Source organism: Cyprinodon tularosa, unplaced genomic scaffold (genome assembly GCF_016077235.1).
Source record: "Cyprinodon tularosa strain WSP-4 unplaced genomic scaffold, ASM1607723v1 ctg78, whole genome shotgun sequence".
NCBI lineage: Eukaryota > Metazoa > Chordata > Actinopteri > Cyprinodontiformes > Cyprinodontidae > Cyprinodon > Cyprinodon tularosa.
In genome coordinates this window covers 1,976,147-1,999,210 of record NW_024039540.1, presented here as the reverse complement: position 1 = coordinate 1,999,210, position 23,064 = coordinate 1,976,147, and the positions used below count along the sequence as shown (strand labels likewise).

The 23,064-nt window shown below is 39.3% G+C and overlaps 1 protein-coding gene across 1 annotated transcript; it reads right to left on the bottom strand.

Annotated features, from left to right (window-relative positions):
* Positions 1-640: 640 nt before the first annotated feature.
* LOC119773716 (tryptophan 5-hydroxylase 1-like) lies at positions 641-23,064 on the bottom strand. The gene is made up of 11 exons (XM_038270836.1): positions 22,876-23,064; positions 19,440-19,592; positions 19,121-19,304; positions 16,013-16,113; positions 15,811-15,878; positions 11,802-11,998; positions 9,820-9,955; positions 9,184-9,310; positions 6,156-6,251; positions 5,866-5,999; positions 641-1,230 (listed from the first exon to the last, which is right to left on the bottom strand). Exons 1-11 carry the CDS (start codon positions 22,975-22,977, stop codon positions 1,056-1,058), a joined length of 1,473 nt encoding a protein of 490 aa, XP_038126764.1. The 5' UTR covers positions 22,978-23,064; the 3' UTR covers positions 641-1,055.

The window sequence follows — 23,064 nt, the reverse complement described above, 5'->3', positions numbered from 1 at the left end:
ACTTTTAAAAGGGTTTCTTGGAATCTGACTCAGATTGTTTCAGCAAACTCCAAAACAAGAAGCCTATATTCTATTGCTCAGAGTTTCCCCTGAAAAGAGTTTAGTAGAATCTCAGTTTAAAATAAAAATAGGGGAGTAAAGTTGTCATCTACACAGGAAAAATGGTCTAGAAAAAAGTACAAATTTATTAGATTAAGTGTATTTACCCTTGATTTGAGTAGGTAAATAAGGTAGTTTGCCAATGGAATGAATATTTTTACTCTTAAAATAAGACAATTAGATAATATGCACCTGAAATAAGACACTGAAATTTTTTTTTTCTTATTTTAAATGTAAATTGTCTTGTTACATTGACAAAATGTCTCTTTTATCTCCTCAATTCAAGAACTAATTAACTTATCTAGTATTCGATTTTTTTTTTTTTCCGTGTAAGCTCTAGTTCCTTGTTTAAGGTACATGTACCTTTGGTGTTTTAATAGTTTACCAGGAAGACTCATTGGTAATGTGGCCTTCAGGTCAGAGCTTAATCATACAGTTAATAAGCCAAGTGAACCGTCTAGTCAGTTTGGTACAGGAATAATCAATTTATGACATAAAAATGATTAAAAACTGAGTAAATAAAGAAAATCTCTATGTTGGATTTTGGAATTGCAACGTTTTCCCACTTTTCTTTCCTACTTTCTAAGTTAAATTCTGACGCCACATGTCTGTTTCAGTTTTTTTTTTCTTTAAATGAACATTTATAACATAAACTTTTCAGTATAAATGAATGGAAGGTAACACTTTTTCTTTTGACTATTCAGCCAGCTGGTGAGAACAAAACGTACGCTAGAAAAAAACAAGTTAAATCCTTTAGTAAGTAGACCCACAAACACCTTCACCCTCAAACTACAGACGTTTCCACTTGTAACACCTCGTATCACATTTTACCAAACACCAAAGGAGCATGTGCATTATGGTATCCACAAGCAAAAAAACAAGAAACAGAGAAAGAGCAGGATCAGTTTTAGATTAGAACAGTTCTGCAGCGTTCCCCATCAGGCTTTGTTGACCATTTAGTCACTCCTGAGTTTTCCGAGACGACGCAGGGCATCTTCAACGATGTCCAGCTCATGTCGGATGTCTTTCACCATGTTGTTGATGTTGGAGGTGTCCCTCAGAACGTCCACGCTCTGGGTGTAGGGGTTGTAGTTCACCGTAAATGGGCGTTTAAGGGTCTTTGCAAACTCCCTGCAGGGCAAGCATAGTTATGCATTTAATCAGTTAGGTTTAAATGGGTCACAGAATGATGCTATAGGGCAGTGGTCTCCAACCCTGGTCCTCAAGATCTACTGTCCTACAGATTTTAGATGCATCCCTGCTTCAACACAGCTGAATCAAATGAATGATTACCTTTTCAAGCCATTCATTTGATTCAGCTGTGTTGAAGCAGGGATGCATCTAAAATCTGTAGGACAGTAGATCTTGAGGACCAGGGTTGGAGACCACTGCTATAGGGTATTTGGTGCTGGTACTTAAGGTCTCTGAATAGGGTGTGTAACATTGGTTGGGCTGAAAATGGCATCTTTGCTGTTCTATGAGCCCTAATTCAAGCCTGGTTAAAAGCCCTAGAATGAAATGACAGGTTTTCTTCCTGTTATAGTATGCTCATGAATATTTAGATGAGCTGTGCGCTGATTGGTTGGTTTACAACGAGCGAAGCTGCTGAGCAAAGATGCATCATAGCAACAAGCACTCACTCACTGAAACATAAAACTGTTGATATGGTAGGGTGACCAGGTATCCTCTTTTTTCCTGGACATGTCCTACTTTTCATTCCTAAAAGAAAGTCGGGGGGGGAATTTCAAAATCGTCCGGGATTTTGGTCGACTACAGTGCAGCAGAACCAAGCCGTGAGCTCTGGGGCTGGTCGGGACCGGATGGAGCGACCAAACCCGACACTGGTGGCCCCGTGTACCGGGTCGAGTTCGGCCGCTCAGTTCCTGTCTGCCGGGGTTCCTGGACCAGTCCAGTTAGAAGGCCCAGCCACCTTCTGGTTCATTTTCAATAGAGAAACTGCCTGCTTTGTGATTCTTTTAGAAGTAAACCCAACTGTAGAATAAACAGCTAAACTGGTGTCTTACATCTACCTCTCTTCATGTTCTTGGTTCGTGAACCAGTGCTCTGTGTGTCAATTTCCTGGCGTGACAAAAGTACATTCCAGAACTAAATAAGGCAACATCCCTGAGTTTACGTCAACTCCGGGCTTCGTTTGGATTCTCCAGTTTTATGATAGAAGTTTAGAATTGTGAGATATGCAGAGAAAGGAGGTGCCGATGGGGTTTGAACTTCATCCATTGTACGTCCATTTCACCCACTGAACTTTCGTTATTCATCTGTGACAATGTAAACTCGGTAAGGTGCATAGTTCCGTTATATATTATAGAAAAAAAGAAAACATATTGTTTTTTAGACTGAAAGGAATTCCAGCACGGGGCACGATGAGCTCATATAAACAGACGTTATACTCTTAACATTAAAAGTAAACATTGTAAGGACACCGAGAGGGCAAAATGGGGGAACTATGGGAGTGATTTTCATATCTTCTGGGAATGTTCTGAGATTGCACCTTACTGGTCAGGAGTGATAAAATAAGTCAATTCTAAAATAAATTAAGATATGCGCTGTGATTTTATTACGGTTTTTCTGGGTAACTTACCCCAAGATCTGAGGAAACCCAATAGATATCTCTTATTAATCAATAGAAGGTGCAAAGAAAGCTACAGGTGCTGGTCATAAAATTAGAATATCATGAAAAAGTAGATTGATTTCAGTAATTCCATTTAAAAAGTGAAACTTGTATATTATATTCATACATTACATACAAACTCATATATTTCAGATGTTTATTTAGTTTAATTTTGATGATTACAAATGACAACAAATGAAAATCTCAAATTCATCATATCAGAAAATTAGAATATTACTGAAGACCAATAAAAACAAAGGATTTATAGAAATGTTGGCCAACTGAAAAGTATGAACATGAAAAGTATGAGCATGTACAGCACTCAGTATTTAGTTGGGCCTCCTTTGGCCTGTATTACTGCAGCAATGCGGCGTGGCATGGAGTCGATCAGTCTGTGGCACTGCTCAGGTGTTATGATAGCCCAGGTTGCTCTAATAGTGGCTTTTAGCTCTTCTGAATTGTTGGGTCTGGTGTATTGCATCTTCTTCTTCACAATACCCCATAGATTTTCTATGGGGTTAAGGTCAGGAGAGTTTGCTGGCCAATTAAGAACAGGGATACCATGGTCCTTCAACCAGGTACTGGTAGCTTTGGCACTGTGTGCAGGTGCCAAGTCCTGTTGGAAAATGAAATCTGCATCTCCAAAAAGTTGGTCAGCTGCAGGAAGCATGAAGTGCTCTAAAACTTCCTGGTATGTGGCTGCGTTGACCCTGGACCTCAGAAAACACAATGGACCAACACCAGCAGATGACATGGCACCCCAAACCATCACTGACTGTGGAAACTTTACACTGGACTTCAAGCAACGTGGATGAAGTGCCTCTCTTCTTTTCCTCCAGACTCTGGGACCTTGATTTCCAAAGGAAATGCAAAATTTACTTTCATCAGAGAACATGACTTTGGACCACTCACCAGCAGTCCAGTCCTGTTTCTCTTTAGACGCTTCTGACGCTGTCTGTGGTTCAAGAGTGGCTTGACACAAGGAATGCGACAGCAGAAACCCATGTCTTTCATACGTCTGTGTGTGGTGGTTCTTGAAGCACTCACTCCAGCTGCAGTCCACTCTTTGTGAATCTCCCCCACATTTTTGAATGGGTTTTGTTTCACAATCCTCTCCAGGGTGCGGTTATCTCTCTTGCTTGTACACTTTTTTCGACCACATCTTTTCCTTCCCTTCGCCTCTCTATTAATGTGCTTGGACACTGAGCTCTGTGAACAGCCAGCCTCTTTAGCGATGACCTTTTGTGTCTTGCCCTCCTTGTGCAAGGTGTCGATGGTCGTCTTTTGGACAACTGTCAAGTCAGCAGTCTTCCCCATGATTGTGTAGCCTATAGAACTAGACTGAAAGACCATTTAAAGGCTTTTGCAGGTGGTTTGAGTTAATTAGCTGATTAGAGTGTGGCACCAGGGGCCATCAATTTTGAACCTTTTCACAATATTCTAATTTTCTGATATGATGAATTTGAGATTTTCATTTGTTGTCATTTGTAATCATCAAAATTAAACAAAATAAACATCTGAAATATATGAGTTTGTATGTAATGTATGAATATAATATACAAGTTTCACTTTTTAAATGGAATTACTGAAATCAATCTACTTTTTCATGATATTCTAATTTTATGACCAGCACCTGTATAACACTCAGATGGCTCGATGTGAAACCACCATCATGTTTTGACTGGAAGGACATCATTTAGGAAATTCACACAATGGAGAGGATGACTTTCTCATTAGGTCTTGCCACTTATAAATACAATAAATAGTGGAAAAAATTGAACGCTCATCAGAACCTGACATCTACTGTACAAGTAATGTAATTACTTTTTTAATTATTATTATGCAACTGCTCCTGTCAAACTAGCAGCTCTGTAATTTTTGTTGGAGGGGGGTAAAACTGTTCATTTGTTCAATGTATGTAAAATGAAAAAATTAAGTATTTAAAAAAAACAGATGTGGCGCCATCTGCTGGCAGCACTGAAGAAATACTAACAAAGTCAGACGGTGACTACTAAATAGAGCAGGGATAACCAATAAAATTCATCAACCAGTAAAGGTCCGGAGACATTTTTAATTATAATCTGTTACTTTAAACAGAATTTAACACTGAAATAAAAAGAGGTGTTTATGCATCCATGTTATACATTGAAATTTTAAATACATTTTTTCCATTTTAATATCTAAAATGTTTTTTGAAGTGGAGAAAAATAATCGTTCAGTTTGGTATATAGACAATTTCCTGATTCACATATTTTATAAAACACCTGAACTGACCTTTTTTTTTTTTTTTCTTCTGTCTTAATGTTGGCAGTGGGCTTTATGCTGCCCTGCAAGGCTTCAAACCTGGGTTTAATGGAGACTAAGCCATTCTAAAGCACATATCAAGGTGCTCATTTTGAGCCTGGATCCATATTTATTTTTGATTCTGTTCATGGTGGAGAATCCTGCTTCACAGCAGCAGGTTGAGCCAAACATACTCCAAAGAAATTAAATAAAAAAAAAGAATAACAAAAAATAAAAATTACACTTTTTGAACAGAATTACTGAAATAAATCCACTTTTCATTCTAATTGTATGACCAGCACCTGTATGGTCATCACCTCTGGAATGAATTTATCTTTTTAACCACTAGATAGCAGAAGATCTGCCATGGGGCTCTACATTGTTTCCACCAAGGTTATGTTTTTAGGAGTTTATGTGTCTGTCTGTCTACGTACAAGATAACTTTAAAGTTATGGACAGATTTTAAACTCATAGGGAAATCATATTTAAATTTCAAATCATTCTGTCTTAAACATTTATATAAATGTACTCTTCGATGCAATCAACTGGTTATCCTTAGATAGAAAACTTTGAATCAATCTGACTGGATGATCTGGTGAACTGTAAAGTGCCTTGAGATGACATGCGTTGTGAATTGGCGCTATAGAAATAAACTGAATTGAAATTGAAACTCGGTTTTGCATTCTATGACCCCTTTAACCCAACTTCAACCTGTAGATGATGGAAGGTGATAAAGAAAAGGCCCCAAAGCTTCCAGCTGTAACTGCAGCTAAATATAAATCAGACAGCACACTTTTCACACGTTCAATGAAACCATGTGGTTTTTTCCTTCCACCCAGTTTTCCCTTACTCACCGCATTTTGTTCTTGGCTTCCTCAAAACTTTCTGCCACAAAGTAGACATCTTGGAACGTGGTTATCATGCACTCCTGGTTGCAGGTCACCACTGGGTCAAAGGGGAGGATGTTGGCCCTGCCTGACAGAGCATGCTGACACAGGGAAGGTTTCATTTTACACTGATGGTGTGATCAGTTATTTAGTAACTGTCTGAAAGTCTTTATGGTATAAAGTACAGGTAAAAAAAGTCTTTATAAGAACCATGTTTTGACAGTAGCATGATATTAAAGGCTAAAGCTGAGTGTTACCTTGAGTTCACTAACAGAGGACAGGAGTCCAGCTCCATAGGCTCTCAGCCCTCCATCCTCCTTACACAGGCCAAACTCCACGGTGAAGAAATAACACTGCAAGACATCGAGACACATCCAGATACTTTGTAAGTTTCAAAACAGAAGTTTTTTAACTTCATGGCTCCAATGGGGTCAAAGATTTTTTCACAAAAACATGTTTTTAATTTGAAACTAAAAAAAAAAAAAAAAAAAAAAAACAGATATTAAGTTTTTTTTTTTCAACCTTTGTACAAAATATTCTTTCTGTCATGATTTGTGGACATTAAGATCTAAAGAGAAGCGCCATCTACTGGTCAGACCCTGTAATTCAGTGAAAGAGTGGAATCAGAGTAAAAAAATATGCACGCCCAGGAGAAAGATGGGGTCACTCCAGTGGCTGAAAGTGGGCTGCCATTCGGCTGGCGTTTGACTGGGAAGGGCCATTTTAAATGGCTGCTAGTGTAACAACATAAAAGTTTGAAAAGATTTTGAACTGAAGGGAAATGTTAGGTTTTATAGTCCCAGTCGAAAATATCCCCATCCTTTGCATTAACAGACTGGAGTAAATTGAAATGTCCCCATTAACCCAGAATAACTGCATCATTGGTATCATTGATATTCTATGTTTATGTGATTGTTTAAAAAAAAATCATCAGGCTATACTGATGTAGCAAAAAAACACATAAGTAGTTGTTTGAGGCTTTGGTATTGCTGAGACCAGGCATATAGCAGGGAATATGTTATGGGATATAGACCTTGGTGTGTCCCATCTTTAGGTTTTGCACGGCGTAGAGGTTTGGGGATAGCCTTACCCGCAAAATTTTTAAAATTTAGACCCTGAAATACTATTTCCTGTATTACCAGGTGGAATACAACTAACTTTTTGTGTTTGTTGATGCCATTTTGCATTTTTTTTTTTGCAATCTAGGTCTGAATTAGCGGAAGCTTTGTGCATGCACAATTAATTTGCAATCTGGATTCAAATAGGTTCTGAGTTTGAAGGATCCTGAGCAAGACCCTTATCCCCACACCGCTGCACAATGGCAGCCAACTGCTCCCCAAGGGGATGTGTTAAATGCACAGAGTTAATTGCGTTGCTCTCTGTACTGTGTCAGTGTAATGAAAATAAAAAACATTGGTCACCACATTCAGGGGCTGTCGCTTTATCATTTAACAATACTTCTAAGGGCTAAATAACATTTATTTTTTGAAATCCAACCAAAAACCCTCTAAAGAGGTGTTGTGTTTTTGTTGCTTTGGTCTATTTGCCATAATTGTTTCCATCTCATTACTGTAGGTGCATCAGTTCCATCACTTTGTATTGCTTCGGTTCTAAACATGGCTCTAAATAGGGATACAGAGTAAATCACTCGCTCTGCCTGCTGGGATCACTTTGAGGGTGAAGGCACCATCAGTGGTGTCTAAAGTACACACATTTGTTACTTAAGTAGAAGTATAGATGCTACAGTTTAAAAACACTCTGGTAAAAGTTGAAGTATCAACTTGACCTCTTTACTCAAGTAAAAGTGACAAAGTATGTGCTCCAAAAACTACTTAAAGTATAAAAGTATAAAGTAATCTTTAAAAAAAAAACATCCAGATGTCACTATATGAATTAAAAGCTCAATTTTTCGACTATTTTGAAAAATTCTTTGAGATAGGGCCAAGGATGAGGGAGGTCTTGTTGGTCTCCATCTCCCAATATGCTCTCGCCTGTGTCCGACCTTTCAGACATTTCAACATCTTTTGCTGAATCCGACATTGTAGCATGGCATAGATACTTCACGTTGGCAGTTTGAAGAACACCTGCTTGCTTCTGATGATTTCCTTTAGCTAACCAATGAGTGTTTGCGTTATATGACTCATCCAATTACACTAGTTTTTACTAGATGTGGATGGAGCAAATGATCTGCATTGGATGACTTGAAATAAATATATTTAAACATTAAACCAGGGGTAACCAAATAAAAATCAGTGGGGTCCGAATAAAGAAAATCATCAACCAGTAAAGGTCCGGATTCATTTTTAATGATCTATTACTTTAAACAGAATTTAACACTGAAATAAAATGAGCTATTTATGCATTCATGTTATACATTGAATTTTTAAATAATAAAAAAAATATATAAAAAAAATAGAAATTGCCGAAAATTGCATCCTGTGCCATCTCAGAGGAGTTGACACTTGTATGACTGTATTCCTGCATATCCAGCAGTAGTTAAAGGACAAGGATCAGCAAATGCTAATTCTTCCCTGTAAAACAATGACATCGTAATTGCCATTGTATGATCTAAAGCCTCATTTGGAGCATTTAAACAGGCTTTTAAAAAACTTTGATAATTTGCTGTAATATTATACATTTTTTTGAATAAAAAGCTAGCAGATGTGCATAATCACAAAATAATATAAATACAATTATAGAGCATTCAGTATTATAAGAAAGCCAACACTGTTTCTGAATAAATACATTATTGTATGAGTTAAGTTCTGTTCCGTTTATGCCTCTTCCCTTGCAAGTGTGAAATGCCCCATGCTCCTGAATGCACCATAGCTATGTGACGCTCGTGAATGCATCACACTGGTCTGTGAACGCTGTGCTGTGTAGATTTGTGTTTGATTTTCTGCTTAAAACAAAGCTTTGCAGTTTCCAAAAACACGTCGGCTATCACTGTTTATTGTTGTGTGTGAATAACAAGAGACTAGAACAAATAAATCAGCCGTACCTCAGAAAAAATATTTGGATTGAATGTTGTTAATAACACCTATACTTTTGTAAATGAATCTGCCAAATAACCACAAATCTTTTCCCACAAGAGGAATATTTAAACGTTTTTATATAATTGATATAACAACAAGCAGCTCCGTTGGTCATATTCTAATCTGTTTTCCTCGTCGATAGTCGCAGTTGTGCAGAGCGAGGCTCGCTCCTGCGACTGGGGGATGCATATCTCTGCAGGCATGCACCTTCGGCATAACACCGGATACAGTCACAATGTTTATTTCTCACCGTTGCAAGTTTCTGCACTTCTTCATCAGATGCTCCAAGAGATGCCAAGCCGAGTTCTTGAGAGAACTGGGCAAAGCTGGGTTCGGCTAGCAGAGGAACATGGCCTAACACCTCATGGCACGTGTCCCTGGATGAAACACAGACAGGCAAGCTTTCAAACACAAACAAGGAGGAATCTAGAACCATAACAGATGAGGTGGGAATCAGAAACTAGTGTTGCACCAATGCCATTTTTTTGGCACCCAACACCGATACCCGATACCTGGCTGTGCAGTATTGGCCGATAACGATAGCATAATGATACCATCTGTTTGAAATCGATGTGTGTGTACATATGAAGAACTGCATACTACTTGGATGTAAAATAATTGCCATCATGGCTTTGTGAAGCTGCTGCCTACCTTTGTGAAGCAGGAAAAAGACAAATAAAAAGTGAATCCAGTAGAACATTTTATTGCCTACCTGGAATGGGTGACAATAGTTGAATAAACTTTTGGCTCTCAAAATGGTATCGGTTCTCTATTTGTTGGTACTCGCCGATACAGATACCACCATTTTAGCGCTGGATCGGGGCCCTGCCCGGCCCTGGTATCGGTGCAACACTATCAGAAACTCATTACTCGGAGGACCACTCACGGTTCAGGTGTGTACAAAGGCTCTGAGGCGTGACGGACATACTGAGTGCAGTGGAACACCCTGAAGGCAAGACCTGCCAGGAAGTCTCTGGGGGAGAGGTACCCTGCTACGGGCCGAACGCTGAAACCGGAGCGCTCTGTTTACAAGATACACAGAGAAAAACAGAGAGTGACCAATATCAAAAGGCAAGCAAGGGAAGAATAGGCATGAAAGTTTTCAAACATACCTACAAATGATATGATCAGCATTAGACATTGACGATCACTGGGAATGCTGTGTGAAGATAACTCCACTATGTTTCACTTTTATTTTAAAACATACTTTTTTTTTTCATACATGTTGGATAAAGGACCAGTTTCTTCCTTCAAGGTTCTTTGTCTCAAAATTATACCAGAGTTTCCTTAGAACCAGTTCCTCTGCGAAACACATGCAATTTTAGCTCCAGCATCTTCGAGGACCACAGCAAAGACCCGCCTTGTTGTATGACTTAAAGTCGTAGGGTAGCGGCTGTTCCAACCGTTGTATTTCCAAATTCTCCCGAGTGGTGCCCGACTTTACACAAATGAATAAAGTGAATGTGATTGGTCGTTTATCAAGGGGGCGGGATTGTTGTGGCGGAAGGTTCAGGTTTGGTTGTGTCCGGTGTCTCAGAAGCATCTTAGCAACTTAGTGCTAGTAGGTTCCCAATTGGAAATTCCATTGGGACCAAGTAGCACCAAATTGGTGACTTAGAAACGACACTGTCAAGGAACGCTATGGACAGCGGACATTCAAAAGTTTTCTATTTAAGGAAAACCTGTCGGCCTCGGCAGATAGCAACTCACACTGAGCCTGGTTCTGCTGGAGGTTTCCTCCTGTTAAAAGGGAGTTTTTCCTCTCTACTGTTGCTACAAGCATGCTTAGTGTGAGGGATTGCCTTTGAGTCAATGAGTCGATGCAATCAATTGGTTTTCCTTAGATAGAAAACTTTGAATCAATTACATTGGATGATCTGGTGAATTCTAAAGTGCCTTGAGATGACCTGTTGTGAATTGGCACTATATAAATGAACTGATTGAATTTAATTGAATTAATTTGCCGCCTTGTTGTGAGTATTCCTGGTTCTCAGTTTTTGTAGATTTTTGCTTCTGTTACCCTTCATGTTTATCAATCTGCAAGAAACTACTTTGGCTTCAGTCCCTTCATTTGGGTCCTTCAAACCTCCACCCAAACCTGACAGAATTAACGTCACCAAATCTAAACACAGAGCTTATTTTGTCGGTATTAACTTTGTATATTCTCACCCTAAAGCATGGGTCTCAAACTCATGCTGTGTTGTGAGTTGGCGTTATAGAAATAAACTAAATTGAATTGAATCATTAAGCTTTCAGGTGTAGTTAAAGTTCTCATAACAGAAAAACACGCTTACTTGATTGAAGAATAACTGAGTTAATACCTTGGTTACTTTTGTAACTTGTAACTACGTCTAGTTACTGTTGAGAATTCATTTAAGAGGGTGTTATGTTAAAAAATGTTCAAATAAGTATTTAAAGTAATTGTTTTCCAGGAGAGCATTTGTTTTATTTTTTAAACTGTCTCATCTGTTTCATTTGAAGGGCAGAGATACCGTCTGGATTTTTCTCGTTTGAGTACAGGAAAAGAGTTCAACACACCCTGCTTAGTTTGTTTTAAAGTAACGTTGGAAAACAGCCCAATCAGTTACATGGAGTCGGGTCCAAGTGACTCTTCTGATGAGTTTTTCTGGAATGTTTTATTCATGGAACTGTTAGACAACTTTTGCTGTCATTTTGTGTACACAGATTTTATACAAAATGAAATTTCGATTCGTATAGCTTTTCAGACAGTTAACTAATATTTCCATTCCATAAAGTGCAGTAGTGATCAAATGTAAACAGTGTTTTGAGTGTATGTATAAATAAAATATATTTATAGTCTGCGTGCAAATCATTTTTGTAGCCCTTGTACTGGTTTATAAGACTCACCCATGAGGAACCGTGACACATCCTCCAACTGAGGGATGTTGTTTTCACTGTATTTACAGTATTTGTTGAGCAGAGGAAGATTCTTCAGATACTCCTTGCAGGCATGGCTTGGATACAGCTTGTTAAGCTCCCTAAACACCACACCCCAGGTACGCACCTCCTCTGCGGTGTAGTCTATGCGAGGAATCTGATCGCCGCTGTGACATATAACCAGCATAATCAGTAGTGCAAAAAGGAAGAATAGCAGATTAGAAATTACACAGGAACACTAAAGCATCCTCAGCATTTTGATATTTCCCATTAAGGTAGTTTTTCATTTGTTTAAAAGGTGATATCTACAAGTTAGTGATAAACATTGATGTAATGTGTGGGAGTGGTGTAATCTCTGGGGTGAATGGGCTCCAATTTTTAGACCCTTATATTCTCTGTGCACGCTCTGGTCACTGTTATACCATTAGATTAAAAAAAACACTGTTCTGTGCGGTGTTCTGCATATGAACACAGAACTGAAACATGTCGTCCTCCAGTCTCAACACACGTAGCCTCTGAACACCTAATGTTGCATACATTAAAAAAAATAAATAAATAAAACTGCTACAAACAGTCAAAGCAGGGAAGTTGAACTAATGTTGATGCCAGTACTTCTATTCTGCCAAACTCTAGACATTTTTGGGATGTAATATTTTAAAAATGTATATATATATATATATATATATATTTTTATAATGTTTATATGTTGTACTTATTATATTTAATTCACTATACAGTACAACATCAATATCAGAGTTCAGTCATTCACTCTTAAAAACATAATCATCATTGTCTCCCTTTTATCTTCTCTTTCTTTCACCTTTTCCCCTTTTTCATGTTTTTCCTTTCTTGTTCTACTCACATTGCAGTGTCCATATAATCTGTAATACTCCCTCTGCATGAATCATAATAAAGCTATTTATATGCATAGAACAAGTGGAACACTATGGCGATAGCCAGGGGCGGATCTAGAAAAATATTTATGGGGCTGCAAGAGGGGGGCAGGAATTTTTGAGGGGTGGCAACATATGGTATTTGTTTACACTGAATTTAATCACAGTTATCACAGTTTGGTGAGAATAGTATGTACAGTACTAGTGTTTCATGTGAAACAGTTCATATTAATAATACATCGTACAATGTGATCTCACCTAATAGGAGATAGAAGAATGATATCACTACTTCTAGAGGGGCATTATCACAGGAAAGGTATTAAGGTAAGACACAGGTGCTGAGTCGCAGATGTGTGAGATTGACTGTCAGAGAGGAAGCTTTGCAGCATTTGCACAAGAAGAAATTATAGAAAGAAAAAGTTACTGATCAGAGATCTATGGACTGAGCTGTACTAAAGTGAGCAGAACTACACAGTAGAAATAAATGGGTCAAGGCACCCGAACAAGGTACTGGACATCTATGTAATGTTTACTCTGAACACACATTTACCCCATTTGTTCCTCAGTAACTTGACATACAGCAGTTAAGGCAACATGAAAGGGACATTTCATGCATGTAGATATGCTGTAGATAGAGCTGTATATGGAGGACCAACTCCGCCATATTTAAAAATAAATACATAAATAAATAAATGCTCAATAAATAAATAAGCATACAATTAATTGCCACCAAAAATACAATCAACAAATAAATGTAATTAGAAATTATATTATAATGGCAGGCAGAAATGTAAAAAGGGCAGGCAGAAAGAAATAGCGGCGAAGAAATAACTAGGGTAAAAAAATACAAAGGAAGAATAAAACAGACAAAAATATGATAACATGCACATAAATAAATACTTAAAAATATAAGTAATTAAAAAATGAAGTTGAAGATAATAAATGACAAAAAAATAAATAAGGTAAATATTAAAAAGGCAAAGAAATAAAGAAGCCAATTAAAAGAGTTATATACCTTTATGACTAGCTGTATAATTTAATTTCTACTTACATTTATTTGTTGTTTGTATTTTTGGTGGCAATTAATTGCATGCTTATTTATTTTAAATATGGCAGAGTTGGTCCTCCATACTGCTGTATCAACAAATCAACAAAAAGGCGGGTTCTGTATGTTACATCAAAATCTCCACAAATCTGAAAAGAAGCAACATAAAAATACATTTTGCTTGTGGGTAGGTTCATACAGGTCATTTCTGGATAGTTTCATATTATATATACAAAAAAAGAAACAACAACACTGCTTCATATTAAGCAGGATTTACACCAGTATCACATTTTTAACTTTTAACACTTTTGGTTTTATTAAAGGAAATATCAAAATGTAGCAGCTCTGTAAAGGTTCACCAGAGAGCATAACATAAAGTTAACATTACTATAACAGCTTAATGCAGTGATTTCCATGTTGCTCAGCAAAACGCTTCACTAATTTATTTAGATCCAATGCCTTTGTGCGTTTTGATTTGAGTACAATCAAACTTGATCGTCTCTTTTCTGTCATAGTTGACCGCAAATATGTCTTTATGAGCCTGAGACGTCAGGCCTAACTAACATCATGGATAGAGGAATATCGTTCTGCAACCTGATTTTTATCATCTCAAAATCAGCATTGCAGCTATGCTAGCAACATTGTGCTTTCATTATAATTTAATTTCTCGATAGATAGTTAATCAGTTTTTACCTGTTTCTTTCCGTGTCTCCTCTCCCCATGACCCCTGGCTCCCTCGCTTTGCCCCGCTCGGTTTTCAAAACAATCAGTCTCAGTCGCTCTCGCGTCATCTCGTGCTGCATTCACTGCAGTCCGACATTGGAAATTAGCGGTCGTAATTCTCAAATGAGCCATAATTTATAAGCCTTGCCACCCCTACCGCCAACTGGGGTGGCATCAGGGGTGGCAAGGCTGTCATTTAGGGTGGCATTTGCCACCCTATGCCACCCCAGTAGATCCGCCTATGGCGATAGCTGTACTGCTCCACTTGTGAAAGTAAAATCTGTTTGGCTCTTTTTTGGCATCTGTTGGGATCCTCAGGCTTGCCCACAAGAGGGCGCCGAGGATCCCCTTCTGCTCTTTATTTTCCCTTAGGGCTGGAGTTACTGTTGGGATCCGGAGATAACCCTCTGTCTCCAGCAGAGTGCGCCGTGGGTCTTCTGGAGCTGGAACCTTCCAGCACACCTGATTTCCATCTACTCATCAGGAGACCTCCCCTTTATAAGCTCCTGCTAGACCTTGCTTCCACGCCGCAGTGTTGATCTTAGTTGGTTAGCTTCCTGAGCCTCTGTTACAGATTGAATCTTGGTTGTCTCTAGTGTGAGATCAGATTCTAATCTCTCCTTTGTCTGTGCCTCACAGGAAACCTGTCTCTGGTCTGAAGCTCAGGAAGAGATGCCTCACTGGAACCCTGTCTCTGGTCTGAAGCTCTGGGAGAGCTGCATCACAGGAAACGAGTCTAAAGCCTGAAGCTCTAGGAGAGCTTAACCTTCTAATCTGCCCTGGTGAGCCAACCTGAAGGTTCCTATGTGGAATCACCCTGAAGAATCCTATGTGGATATTCCCTGTTGTTCTCTGCAATGAGCTGGAAGCTCACCCTGAAGAATCCTATGTGGGTGTTCCCTGTTGTTCTCTGCAATGAGCTGGAAGCTCAGCCTGAGGAATTCTATGTGGATATTCCCTGTTGTTCTCTGCAGTGAGCTGGAAGCTCAAATTTTGGTCTGCCATGCTAAGCCTGAAGCTAGACGCTTAGCTTCCCATGAACTCTGCTAACCAACAGTCTCCGGTCACAGTCAAGACTTTAGTGAACCAACCCTGAACCTGTTCCTGATTTAATTCTTTATCGTGTGCTTGTGAACCACAATAAACTCTGTTGAACTTTTACCCCGTTTCCGTGTGTGTTCTGCATTTTGGGCTTAATTCAGATACCCATCATGACAGCATCAAGACAATTATTCTTATTGTCACATTGCCAGACAGGACACTGTTAAAAAAGAAAAGTAACAGATTGAAGCATATTCGAAAATAAATGAGCACTCACTGTTTGAAGCTCAGGGCCAAATCAGCAAAATACTTTCTTCTTTTACGGTATATTTGGTCCTTAAATCCCTGTAAGAACAATAAAGGGAATTATTTTTATAGAAAAAAAGGTTGATTAACAGCAATTTAACTGTGTTCATCTGTTGGACAAGAAAACAGAAATTTGATAAAAGCAAAAAAAAAAAAAGAAAAGGTACACCTACCGGATGATCTGCATCTAACTCCGAGCCGTACATTAAAACCCTATTGGCGCACAGATCCAAGTCAGAAATCTTTTTAGGAAACCAGGGAACACAATCCAGGCCTGAAAAAAAAACCATTGAAGCTGCAGTAGAGCATGTGAACAGAGCAGAGCGTTGAGCGGTGGAGAACAGTGGAAGAATTACGCTGGAGTGCAGAGCGGTTTTCAATTTAGAGGCCGAAGCAAGGATTTGGTAACCTGACTCCGCCAGATGGATTTTCTCCTTATATCCTTCTGGAAACCTTCTGGTGAAGTAATTTTGGGAAGGGGCGAAAATACTGGTTAGCTGATTGGCCTATGTTGGTGATAGATGGACCAAATATACCAATCAGATCAACGAAACATATGACGTACTAACAGAGCGACGACGAAGAGAAGCCAATTGATAGATCAAACTCTTGCTGAAACCAGTCGGGAGAAGAGCAAAAACATCTTTTCCTCTGAGAAAAGCCTCCAGAGCAGTGTTTTGTTCTTCTTTCAGTGAAGAAATACTCTGTAATTCCGATAAAACTTGCTCGATAGCCACGCTAACGCTAGTTTCATCGGCTGAAGCCGCCATGTTCTTTAGACTGAACTGTCGCGTTTCTCGTTATGTCACACCTCAACCCGCCTCAAAGCCAACGCTGATTGGACGTTCATTTGGTGAACGGCTACAAATTTTCTTTAATAGAGAGTCTCCAGACTGATCTGCGAGTGAAACCTTGAAAGCTTGCGAGATCAGGATGGTCTCACAAGGCTAAGGATTTGGCTCAGTACAACAGAGTATTAGGGCCAGGCTAGAGATATTTTTTTTTCTTCTATTTCGAGAATAAAGTATTAAAATGACAAGAATAAAGTGGTAAAGGTAAGAGAAAAAAATTTGCAAGGAGAATAGTCATAGAATTATGAAAATAAAGTCGTAACGTTACAAGAATAAAGTCCTAATATAATGAGAATAAAGTTATAAAATTACGAGAATAAAGTCATAACATTACGAGAATAAAGTCGTAAAACTCAGAGAATAGAGTCATAACATTATGAGAATAAAGTCGTAAAATTAAGACAATAAGGACGTAACATTATCTGCGATGTACTGGCGACCTGTCCAGGGTGTATACCACCTCTCGCCCATTGACTGATGGAGATAGGCACCAGCACCCCTCGAGACCCCATCGGGACAAGCGTGTCAGATTATGGATGGATGGATGAAGTCGTAACATTATGAGAATAGAGTCGGTAAATTATGAGAATAAAGTGGTAAAATTATGAGAATAAAGTGGTGAAATTATGAGAATAAAGTCGTGACATTACGAGACAAATGTCATGAGAATAGTTATAAAATTACGAGAATAAAGTCCTTAAATTACGAGTTGTATTTTATGACAACTCCTACAAGAAACCCTTTCTTCATTAAATGAGGGATGTGGAGCATAATGTGAAGTTATACTTTGGCTCTGGTTTGACAAATAAAGAAATGTTTTAGCACCAGCTTCAAATTGGGCAGGATGTCAAAGTGGACTCAGGTTACTGATTGTTGGAGATGGTCGGACGTCATCTGCTGGTCGGAGCTCAAAGCTTTCTTTGAGGTTGTGGTATGATGACTTCATTCTCGTAATATCACAAGTTAATTCTCATAATGTTACGACTTTATTTGCAAAATAGGAGAAAAAAATGTCTAGCCTGGCCCTAATACTCTGTTGTAGCTCCGCTCCAGTTCTTTCCGACTTTATTTAAATTCATGTTTGACTTAAAACCTAGGCCAATGCCTATGCTGTAGTCTGTGCCTACATCTGCTTTGTTTTAACTTTACCACGGAATCGCTGAGACGAGGATTGCATATTGTGTTATTGAAAAGTGGGATAAAATATCATAAAAACATACACTATCTAAACTTAATACAGAGTGGGTTTACATAAAGTGATCTTTGTGGTAAGAGCCTGTTTTTGAAAATGGATTGCATACATGCATTATATGCTATTATCTCATTTGCAGTGGGATGCGAAGTGAACTTTTTTAATATAGTCTAGCAAAATAAACTATTTATGAAATAGTAAACAACATGAATGGAGCGAGGTGTTACGTTCATAATTGGGCAACAATGTGATAATTTAACAGCCAGTTAAATAAGACAATACACATGTATTGGTCACATCATTAAATCAAACGTCCCAGAGCCCTGGCATGATAACAGGAGGGGTAAATGTCAGAAATGGCCTTCTCCTGAAAATTTGGGCGAGCGTGGATTGATTTCGCCGGAGCAGCAGGAAAATAAAAATGAGCGCACAACAGATTTTTAGTGGAGCGTCCTGGTGCAACTTTGAGCGGCGGAGCGAATGAGGGAATATCCTCCTGAGCGGGGGGGAGGAATTGCGCGGCACTCCGCTCCATTCACATGCTCCGAGCTGCAGAGTACTTTTCAGAAATAATCATGATAAAGAATTTCCAAAAAAGTAAAAAAAAAAAAACAATCCACTGGACTTGATTTCCAAGTTTCAAGACCTTTCGCTTCCCATCCAGGAAGCTTTTTTTTCAATACAAAATGTCAGAACTAGCGTTGAGTTCGATGCTTTATATAGTAGCCCAAAAACTTGTTTTGGCTTAGAAAACATGTAAATTGAACCAGGGTCCGCCCCTTAGGAATGGGGAGTAATTTTGGGTTCTTTGTTAGCCTGAAATACGCAATACTGGGCTATGCCTCTGAAAGGGGGTTGGGGGGTCGTTAGGGGCAATTATTGGCATGGCTGCCCAGGCAGGATGTTTGGGTATCGGGTATTGCAGGAAAACAAAGAACCCAAAACGACTCCCCTTTCCTAAGGGGCGGGCCCGTTCTTCTGGTTCAATTTGCATGTTTTCTAAGCCAAAACAGCTTTTTGGGGCCACAATATAAAACTTTAGGGTTAATGCTAATTCTGACATTTTGAATTGAAAAAGCTTCCCGGATGGGAAGCAAAACATCTTCCAACTCGGAAACAAAGTCCAGTGGATTGTTTTTTTTTTTTTACTTTTATAGAATGACTATGACCTGGACGAGTGAGAATCTTCACCAGCATGATAAAGAAAAACATTTTATTTGACCTCATCTATGTCTCACCATCATTAGTAGGAGAAGGGTTGTCAAAGGGAGTCATTTCTATAATCTCAGTGTGTCTCCTCAGCAGCTCAGTCAGCTCCTTCAGTTGTTCATGCTCTGAATCGCAGTCAATAAAGATCTCAAAATCCGAATCTCTCCGTTTGGACTTCCGAGACTCGATATGAACCAGATGGACATGTTTTTCCTCCAACGACATGGTCAAAGAACACAAACAAGGGTGGAAGACAATCGAGTTAGATGTTTGCTTTAGCAAAAAGAGAACGGTTTTATCTTAAACTGTTTAAAGTAATGCTTGTAAAAGGTTTAACAAAATATCTACCTGGAAAACCTTCAGAGCCTTGATAAGATCCCCCACTTCATTTTTCAGGGTGAATATAATAGTTGCAGCTCTCTTTCTGGAGTTCCTTGGCACTGCAGTGGTGAGGCTCTGGACGCTCTGATGATCATTAGCTCCATTGATCACTAGCTTGTCCTTTAATGTGGAAATATATTTAACAATATTGTCATCTTCAGATATTGTCATTTAGTTTAATAAACTGTGAATATAAACTAGTTTTGTTTCGTTGGATACATTATGTAAGAGCTTCAGTTATTGACAGATTTTTTAATGACCACAGATAAAACTGTACTCATAACAAAGCTTCTGCCTGAAAGCGAGACATTCTTCCTGTTTTTGCAGAAATTTTCCCACAGAGGAAGAATTTGGGGAATTTGGGGAAAATTGTCATGATCGCAGCCCTGGTAGCTAATCTTATTTCTAATTGCCGTTCCCTCCCCGCTCTCTTATTATCATTTATCTTATTCACCTGCGCCCTCTGCTATGTATACCATTCAGCCCAGCTATCGGGGCCAGATCATTATTCGTCTATTCTTTGTTTATTCGTGTTATGTTTTCGTGTCAGTTATCTATGTTTGTTTTGTGAGATTTAAGTTCCTGGTTCATGTCCTGAGTCTTGGAGGCCAGTGGATTGAGAGTTTGGTATTTGTCTCCTGTCTCCTGGTCGTTTCCCGGCTTTTCTCTGCGAAGCACTCAGGGTTTTGGCTCGGAGTGCGGGAGGAGCTTGGATTCTGTTCCTTCTCCACGGAGCCGTCAGAGTTTTGGCTCGGAACACAGGGTAGGTCCGTTTTAATTTCGTTAAGCCTGGCTCCAAGGTGGAGATCAGTTTAAAGTTCGGCATTTATCTTGGTACCAAATCTTGTCTCTGTCCCCCTGAACCACTTAGACCCCTGTCTCCATCTGAGCGTGTCTGTCTGAGCACGCTGCTGGACTCTTAGAAGCTTGAACCTTACGGAATGCTCAGTGGATTCCTGGAACCCTGGTTCTGTCTCCTCTTGTTTGGATCTGAACCCCTGGTCAGGCTACAGACTCCTAGAGCTCGGAACTGTCCGGTTCTGAACTGGTTCTCCTACCTGGATCGGTCTCCTACCTGCTCACTGGGGGTACTGCATTGGGGACACTTTGGACGGCTCTAAGCCACACCTCGTTTGGCGGTCCATCAGCAGGATCCTGCCTTCCTCAGAGAGGATAGACTGAACTGTTAAACCAGTGTGCCACTGATGGGTTGCGCCCCACCCCTCTGCAGCCACTGCGGTCTACTTATCCTGAGCAGTCCACATTTCTGTTCTCTTCTGTCTTATTATTTCTTTGTCATTAAACGTTTTGAAACTTCCCATTGTCTGACTCGCCTTGAATACTGGGTCCATCTGTCCGAACAATATCAGACCTGCTCTTTCAGCCTGATCAATGATCGTACTGTCCAATTGGGTGGCCACAACCATTTAGTCTGTTTGTGTTTGGAAGTCCCACATGATCTTAGCTCTGTCATTCCTCACCGCCTTGGAAGGTGGCTTCCATTCTGACCTGGAGGTCTCCAGTTTGAATTTTGCACAGCTTTGTCCTCCCACCTGCAGCACAGACATGGGCAGCTCCAGCCCCTCTCCCCCGCTGTGCTGCTTATTCTGCCTGGCAGGCTTCTCTGAGCCACTACTGTCCTCCTTCAGTCTCCCATAGTTAGCCTCTAGAGGCTGGCTATAGCCAGCTGCCATCCGTTGCTCTGTCTGCCCAGTGGACTTCTGCAATCTACTGCTGTCTTGCTTTGACCAACCCCAGTTAGCTTCTATAACTAGCACCGGCCAGCTGTAGCCTCTCTGTATCGCTGGTTGGACTCCTCTGACCTCCTGCTCTGGTCCCTTAGCTACAGAGGGGGGCACAGCTGGCTACCTTGTCCCAGTTCTGATGCCCTCTCTGTCAGTGCCTAACACTGATATCATGCTGCTGCTTAATGAGCTCTAGGTTTCAGTGAATACATGTCTACTGCCCAAAGGTCTCCCCAGGTTCAGTCTGTCAGTTTGGACTGGTTCAGACTTGTCCAGACAATGCACACATGGGGTTTCCCATGGTTTCCCAATACAGCCCTTACTTTCAACCACTAGCCCTCACCCAAAATCCACACACTGAAATTGGAGCCACAACTGTTTCTCTCCCCCAACTGGATCTGTCCCCCATCCAGGGATGTCTGGCTTAAGGCTGCCCTGATCCGTCGCTGTACTACTTCCATCTCCCACAGTCAGATGTAATAATTGCATTTACTCAGTTGCATTTACTTGAAAAACTTTTTTTTTACGTGCATTTAGGAGTAGTTTACATTACTCTTTATGTTTACTTAAAAATTATGATAAAATACCAGTTCTCCTACTTGAGGAGCATTTCTGGCTACTCCATTCATTGCCAGTAACTTCACTTAATGAAAACAAGCTTGATCTAAACAAATATGCACCAAAGAGAGACACACTTTCATAGTTTTATACTCAAGGCTTACCTGTGAAAATTGTTTTTTCCATCTGCTGAGTCTGCCGTGTCATTTAGAGGTTGAGTGATATTACAGTAAACAGCATTCTTTACCTTAACCTGTTCTTACATACTGTAACTATTCATTTTCTAAATTTTATATCTCAAATTTTATTAAATCTGTTGCTATGATCATTTTAAATTTCTTTAAAGCATAAATGTTACTTTTACTTAAAACAAGACAAGCCATATTATAAAAGTACTTTTTAACCAACAATCCAAACAAATATGAATATTATTGCTTAGAGCATGATAAATCAAAAAAACTGGCAGACCTGACCATAAAAACCATAAGACTAAACCGACTGCAAGTTGCTGAATAAACTGAATAAAACCTCTTAGTTCTAGTAAGGAGCAAACTAAGGAATTAGTTTTATATCAAAGTCATCAGGACTAAGAAACAAACTTCAGACACATTCTAAATTTTCTAGAAGCTACTTTTCTGACTTTAGCTCTTACTGTGTTCTCCGTATTCAACTATGTATAATCAAAGCAAGATTTAATGATCCATCATTGAATGATCCCGTTCTTAACCCTTGGTTTTTGGTTGTGGCGCTAAATATGTTCAGTTTTCGTTAATGTTGAAATAATGCAAACTGTCCTTCAGATATCTGATGATTACGGCAGAAGCATCATACAAGATATTTGCATATTTTAGGTATATCTGAAAAAAAACTGAACTTTCAAATAATCTTTTCAGTAAATTTATGGTAATTAAAGATATGTCAAGTCTATAAAAAATATTTAAGTGAGTTAAAAGCTTAAATCAAAAGAAATCCTGAAGTGATCAAGCAGAAAATAAAACAAGTTAAAAAAAAATACAATAAACTTCCACTTCATCATTTTTGATTAGCTTTTCCTAAAAATGTACATTGAGGCGTCAATTACAGTTTTTTTGGATACTTACCGTATCGTCTGCCTTTTTCTCAGAATCAATTGACTTTCCTTTATTTGGCCCCGGTTCTTCTGACTTCTTGGCTTTTACCACAACCTCCAGATCAGTTGACATTTTTATGATGTATCAGGATAGAGCAGTAAAGTTCTTTTAACTCGGCAGAGCTGAGCTGGAAACCCCACACCAGAGACTGGACGTTGA